Below are 6,791 nucleotides of genomic sequence, written 5' to 3' on the forward strand. Positions count from 1 at the left end.
TACTGTTTCAATTTAATAATTTAGTTTATTCAGAGTGTGTGGGAATTTTTCTAAGCGGCATTTAAGTGTCGTATCATATCTATTAATTATTATATTCTCATCCCTACAATTCAACACTTATCATTGAAGTTGGAGAAACAACATACAAATATACTTTCAGTGAAAACCAAGATGCATACGTACGGCAATCGACGTACATACACATACATCTACACATTTAGTTTTAATAGAATGGAATACATAAAGTTAAGAAAAGATTAGTTAAGAATGTATATTGTTTAGAGCAGTTTGAAGAATGTATAAGTAGTTATAAGTTACCTTGGAATGGCTATGAACCGAAATCTATACGTGTAACGTTAGAACAGGTAAAATCAGTTGACACACGTCAAAAACAATAGATATTTAAAAGCAAATTTGGTATGTTCGTTTCGCCAGTTGATGTATGCTACTAATGGGTGTTGTCGTTCCGTCTCTTGCTATTTGCTTGATCTGCACTTTGAGTTAGACTTAATTTAGATGTTTTTCATTTTGTTTGCATTGTTCTTATTTTTTGCAATTTCGTGAGAGCCATTTACTTGCTCTTCTCCTTGGCCTTCAGACTGGCGGGCATCTCTGGTGGTGGTGGGCGAGGAATGCCTAGAGCAACCTTGACACCATCGTAGATGAACCATTGTAGGGCAGTGAGGGTACCGATCATAATGATACGAGGCGTCAATCCATTCCACATGCCCATGAAGCCGAGAGACTTGACAATGCCAATAGCGCTAGCACCCTTGGTCTGGTTCAGCTTGGAAACAACCACATCAGCGGGATGCGAGACAACGGCGCAGAACACGCCAGCAATGTAACCAGCGGCAAAGGTCACAATCAGTTGCTCGCCCTTGCTGCATTCAGTACGTGGCTTGGGTACCACAAATCTGTTAAATAATAAATATCATGCACGTGAGAAAAGAAACAAAAATGAGTGAAGATTGGTTAACTCACTTATAGAGCAGCTCCACAGTGCGCTCGAAGCATGCAAACTTCATCATGGTGTACGGAATTTGACGCATCCACAATGGCACCAAGCCCTTGTAGAAGGCTGTAATGCCCTCCTCCTTATACATCTTGGGCACTGCCTCACGGAAAGTGTTAGCAAATCCGGGAACGGTCTGAATCTTTACCTTGGCTGCTTCAAATGGCGCCAGCGCAATATCGGCAAAGACTTCAGCGGAAGCCGAAGCAGCAAGATACACATAGGTACGGTACAAATACGCCCTTTCCTCGCCAAGGATGTCGGCGTACTTAACTTTGAACAGTTCATACAATCCGAACTTGCACAGACCCTGAAAGAACATCATGCGAGGTCACGTTTATGAAGAATTATTGGGCTTACGCAAGCACCCACCTGAGCGGAATAACCAATCAAAGTTGGGAACCAACCCTTGGCCAGGCCACGAGCGCCCTCTTCAGCTACGGTGACCTTGAAGCCATGGATAAGATTCTTATACTTGGCGGGATCCACCTGCAGACGGCACTTGACCAAATCCAAAGGGACCACAAAGGTGTGCGTGGTACCACAGCTCAAAATACCGCCGATACCGCACAGAGCAAAATATTTGGCGCTGCCAAACTCACAGGAATCGTTCTGCGATGTTGCTGCAGCTGCGATCTCACGTCCAACTACTGGGCCACTTTCACCAACCGCTGGCACACTCTGCAAAGCAGACTGGCCGTCATCGCAGCGGACTGGGGTAAATGGCGATCTAAATGGTGAATTCCTGGCGGCTTGAAAGAATGATGAGAACATTTTGTCGGATTTTTTTCTTTTGTTTTGGCGGTGTCTACTACTGTTTCTGAACTGCAAAGACAGCAAGAAAATGTAAAATTAGCAAAGTTCTTTATAATTAAATCAGCTGCTGCGGGATTCGCAATTTTTCACTGCGCCCGTCGTTCACTTTTGTAGGTTACATAATATTGTGCAGTTTCAGTGTGAGCGAATTTTCACTGTAGGCAGAAAATACTCACATGTACCGAACTGAAACAAAAATTTAAAAATAATTTTTATATCTTTTTGAACATGTGATTAGTTTCTCTTATGCAATTAAAATAACATAATATTTTCTCACTTACGTTACTGCCGACTTTGGCGTGGCGAGGAATTGGATTCAAAGAATGAGTTTCAGTGTGACCGCAAGCGGCAATCGCAATAATACTTAAGAGTTGCCAAGCAAAAATACCAAACCATAGAAAGATGAAAGGCACTGACCTCAGTGTATAGATATATGTATATATATAGCCGGGGTTAGTTAAACTAGTCCTAGCCAAATTTTAACATTTTAAAAGAAAAGTATCGTCCATCTGATAAACTAAATTCCGAATCTAATATGTACCGAACCAAACAAGCTGGATCACATTGACAACAATAAATTATTGCCATTGATCACAGAGCATGAGAATTTAGATACAAATTTAGAAATGTTGGTCATATTTAAGATTCCACAGGCGTTTTTATTCAAACAAGCAGCCTGTGTATATGGATTATCGATTTATTCTCAATGATATACATATAGCACCCCTCTCTGCAATCTGTATTTCAAGAACCGTCTGCCGATGTACTAGAAAACAAGGGTAACTTTCTGTACTGTCGGCTTTTGCTAAAATACGTTACAAATTTCTAAAAAGAAATTACCAAAAAGCTTGTTTTTCTTAAGTTAAAAACGGAATCTAATTTAAAATGCAAAGCCAATAATTGAGTCAATAAAAAAACAAATAAATTGGTTCTTTCTTATATTTTTCTCATTTTTTAACGAAAGTCTCTCTCTGAAACCGATTGCTTTCAGTGTTTAGCAATAAATTGTTATTTGTATATGGAAAAAATTTGAAAAGTGCGCTTACCATCAAATTACTAGCTACAAATTTCGATACAATCGATAACAATCGGATTTTTTAATTTAAAATATACCAAATTTAATCTAGGCGCTCATTTTTAAAAGTGTTACGATAAGCTTACAAGATTATTATTTATCTAATTAAAGAGTCAATATTTTGAAGTATTCATATCTGAAACTGCATACGTAAAATGAATACCTGACCAATACAATAAGGTGCTAACTATTTGAAGTAACTAAATCTCTCCAATTTCAATAGTATAAGTTAGTTCGGGACCCATTAGTTATACAATAACAACAGAAAAAGCTGTGCGGCCTGTGGACAACAAAAGCTTTCGGACAACAGCGCTGTTAGTCGACTGTTAACTTGGTGCTGCCGCTAACAGGTGGTTTCACTTCGTGCATGTTTGCGGCACGATGAGATAAGACAGTATGTTTGTTTAGGCAGACATTTTAATTGTGCGTCTAACACGACGTCAAACAAACGCTATTATTTCAAAAAACAAAGACCTTGACAGCTTCTAAGCAAATGCTGGACAATTTTTAATATCAGCCACAGCCCGCGCGCCGCTCCTGGACAAGTGCTTGTTGCTTCAAATATTGCCGCCTGTTGTCTTTGTCGTCATCTTCGTCGTCGCTGTTTGGCTGTTCGGCGTGCGAAACGCCGAACGCCCATTCAGTAGCCGTTAGAACGCGTCGCAGTGCGGCAGGAAGTTGCGTATACGACGCGTTTCCCCATTTCTAAAGTGAAAGCCAAACGACTTTGAAGTGCGTTTCTCAAGCGGAGCGCGCCTTTTTGAAGTTTGCCTTTCGGCGGCTTGCAAGGTGTTAATCAATTGAAATTTAATTAATTTCCAAGAATTTAAAAAGTAAATTAACGTAATTTAGATTGTGCATGGCGGGATTCTTTTTCAGAATTACGTGCGTTATCTTGTGCTCCCAATTAGCCGTGCAAATTGTGTGTTTAAAAATCAAATAAAATAAATTGATTAGTTATATTTTGACACGATAAGAAATCGGAAATAACTGAATTATTGAGTGTCACGCTATAAAATTAAGATCTAAACAAAAGATGGTGAAAAGTGTATATAAATAAATATAAAATATAGCGTAAATTATGATCGAATGTTTTTATTAAAAATATAATAATATTGATGTAATAATGTAAATCAATTATGAATGTCCGTTTCAATTTGAAGTAGTAACTCGCTTGACATACTATGGATTTAATGTAAGTATTTTAGATATAAATTGAAATTGGTTATTTTAAGAACTCACCCATTTTGCTAGCAAGCAGCAAAGTTTGAATAACCTAAAAACCATAAAAAGTAAACAATTTTTAACACTGACTTGTAGATAAATTTATGTGTCAAAACTGTTACGATAAAAAACATCAAATCAAAATCAAATAAAACAAACTTTTCGGCCAGCCAGAGGAAAAATCGAATAAAATCAAGCATGACCTATTACTGTCACGTCCGGTGCGAGCCAGGGAAGAGCAAACAACTTTCGGGTCACGTTTGACATTTGGCCAGACGAAATGGATAGAAACCAAACTCGGAACTCTGAGTTGGATCCACAGCCGTAGACACGCTGGCTAGAGCTATATACTTGCAACGAACCACAGCAACCACACGTTACAAGCTCGCAGCAATTAATTAAAAAGTTTTAACGCGCCCAAATCAAATCAACAATTTTCGCAGGTATTTTAGCGTCAAATTGAGCCGCCTTCCCGTCCATCGAGCTCGAGCTCGAGTTTGGGATTGAGATTTGATTGGGTTATTGAGTGGTAAACAGTTTCCTGCTGGATCGATGGATGGGCTCGAAGGAAAATCAATGCGCATTACTGCAGCCTCGTTGCGCCCCAAAACCAGCGAACAACCCGTCAACTCGACAGTAACGAAAATAAATTCAATTTTTAAATACAATGCGCCGCGGGGGCTGCTGTTGCGAATGTCGTCTGGCTTAGATTCAGCGCTTGTCCAGCACTTGACCCCAAATCCAAAAATAGTCCCTTCTCATGCCCAAGCGCCCATTCCTTGACTATTTTTAAGCTGCGCTAAAAATCTGCTGCGTAACAATTCCAAAATATTTGTGGAATGCAGCTGAACTTGTTTTATGTTTAGAAATATTTGTTCACGAACAACATTACCATACCATTTTTTTCATATTGGTCAATTTGTATTAATATAATGAGATAATTATCCATTTACGATGAGTCGGCCTTGTGTCAGACAATTTTAGCTAATGATTTCTAATGTTTGCGACGTGACACCCATTTTGTATACTCTTGTAATGCATGGAAGGAGACGTCTCTATTCTTGATAAGTATCAAAAGCGGAGTCGATATCTTCCAATGTGTTTCTACGCAAGTAAGTCCGTCAGGCCTAATGCTACTCTTCCCCGAGTTGGCCTAATGGAATCGCTATATCTTGTAACTTTAGAATTTGATATCAGAAAGTAGCTATATCATATAGCTCTTGTGATAATAATTTCTAAGAACTCCTTTTTCGACATTTGATAATCATATTTACTACAATATAGCTCATACCCAAACAATCTGTCGAAGAAGAGCTCAACATATAGATGAATATGTCTTCGACTGTTCTTTCTTGTTTTTGGTAACTGGCTTGTTAAGAAACCTTTTCCACCAGCCGCTGCGTGAAAACCGAAAGAAAGAATCAACAAAAAAACTAAACACAAAAAAAAAAAACAAAAGCCAAGTCTGCCTTTCAGCGGCAGTCAGGACACGCCTTTGGCTAATTGTGTACGTGCATGTATGTCAGAGAATGTGTGCATGTACATGTGCTTGTGTACTTGTTTGTGTGTGTGTGTGTGTGTTTGGCTGTATGTCATAATCAAATGAATGCCCAGCAATAATTTAACACGCAAGTCCTGTTGCGACTAATGGCTATGACTAGTAATCGGACCTTAAAGAGAGAAAAAACTGCGACTACTGCAGTTGTTAATTACCCGCTAGGCGCATTATGTGGGGCCACAGGCATGTTGCTCCATAAACTGGGACACCTTCAAGATTAGCGAGCCCTTGAACGCGGTCGCCAAAAGAAGCTAGTGGCAAAAGTATACGAAATAGGGAGAGAGGGGTCCATAATGAGTCAGACATGATTAAATGGTAGATTCATGATTCATTCATAATTAAAACGTATTTCGGTCTGAAGCAAGAAACTAACTAATGCGACAGGAAGCAAGTATGAGTCCCGTACTGGAGAGTGCCCGACGAGCAGATATCCAGTGTTTAGTTCTTATTGCGAGTGTTCGAGATTCTCTGAGCTTATGCGTGGCATCCAAATGTGTTTATAACTGAGAAAGCAAGTCGTCAGTTTGTGTGTGGAGCAGGTGAGTGGAGATGTCCAAAAAGGACAATGCTTATCAAATTGACTGTCACCTTTTCTTATCTAAAGGATGTGGGGTAGAGTAAAAATGGAAAGTCATTCTGCGTACAAATCAAATAATTTACAACTGGTAAGGAATATACATTTATACTTTACGGTTTCGTAAATACTACTTTCTGCCTTTTACATACATTTGCATAAAACCAATATGCCCTCTGTGCTAAGCATTTCTTATGTGCACAGAGTATAAAAAGTCTCACTTAAACCCGGCTGGCTGGAAAGTTGTTTTGGGCGTCATATTGTTGATTGCTGCTTATTGACAGCTGGTTTATGAAATAATTAAAAAAAAAAAAGTAAAACTGTTTTAAGTCAATTTTCAACAGATGAGGTTCGAAACATTTACGGGTTTGTGGAAAAGCCAGGTCATCAAATTTATTAAGAATATGCTACATATCGAGATCTTAAAAGAAATCAATAAGCATTAAAGATTATCATTTCTCTTTTGATGCCTTCTAATTGGCAGTTGCATTAATTAAATACCACTAACTATGCCTTCCAATTTCAAAAG

General features: G+C 38.8%; 1 protein-coding gene and 1 long non-coding RNA gene across 5 annotated transcripts; one reads left to right on the plus strand and one right to left on the minus strand.

The window, feature by feature from the left end:
- Nucleotides 1-2,194, minus strand: LOC115770103 (phosphate carrier protein, mitochondrial). Of its 3 annotated transcripts, XM_030715216.1 has the most exons (5): nucleotides 2,113-2,176; nucleotides 2,008-2,017; nucleotides 1,388-1,840; nucleotides 985-1,325; nucleotides 572-917 (listed from the first exon to the last, which is right to left on the minus strand). In XM_030715216.1, the coding sequence occupies exons 3-5, from the start codon at nucleotides 1,787-1,789 to the stop codon at nucleotides 572-574; spliced, it is 1,089 nt and encodes a 362-aa protein (XP_030571076.1). In that variant the 5' UTR covers nucleotides 1,790-1,840; nucleotides 2,008-2,017; nucleotides 2,113-2,176. The 3 variants fall into 3 exon arrangements, with proteins under 3 accessions (XP_030571079.1, XP_030571076.1, XP_030571077.1); XM_030715217.1 differs by lacking the exon at nucleotides 2,008-2,017 and having other exon boundaries at nucleotides 2,113-2,194; XM_030715219.1 differs by lacking the exons at nucleotides 2,008-2,017; nucleotides 2,113-2,176 and having other exon boundaries at nucleotides 1-917; nucleotides 1,388-1,789.
- A 1,960-nt stretch (nucleotides 2,195-4,154) lies between these two features.
- Nucleotides 4,155-6,507, plus strand: LOC115770112. Of its 2 annotated transcripts, XR_004018813.1 has the most exons (5): nucleotides 4,155-4,573; nucleotides 5,415-6,003; nucleotides 6,073-6,227; nucleotides 6,293-6,353; nucleotides 6,449-6,507. It is a non-coding gene; the product is annotated as an uncharacterized LOC115770112 (long non-coding RNA). The 2 variants fall into 2 exon arrangements; XR_004018812.1 differs by having other exon boundaries at nucleotides 5,415-6,227.
- Nucleotides 6,508-6,791: the final 284 nt, after the last annotated feature.

Source organism: Drosophila novamexicana, unplaced genomic scaffold (assembly GCF_003285875.2).
Source record: "Drosophila novamexicana strain 15010-1031.04,08,12 unplaced genomic scaffold, DnovRS2.1 tig00004555-arrow-pilon, whole genome shotgun sequence".
NCBI lineage: Eukaryota > Metazoa > Arthropoda > Insecta > Diptera > Drosophilidae > Drosophila > Drosophila novamexicana.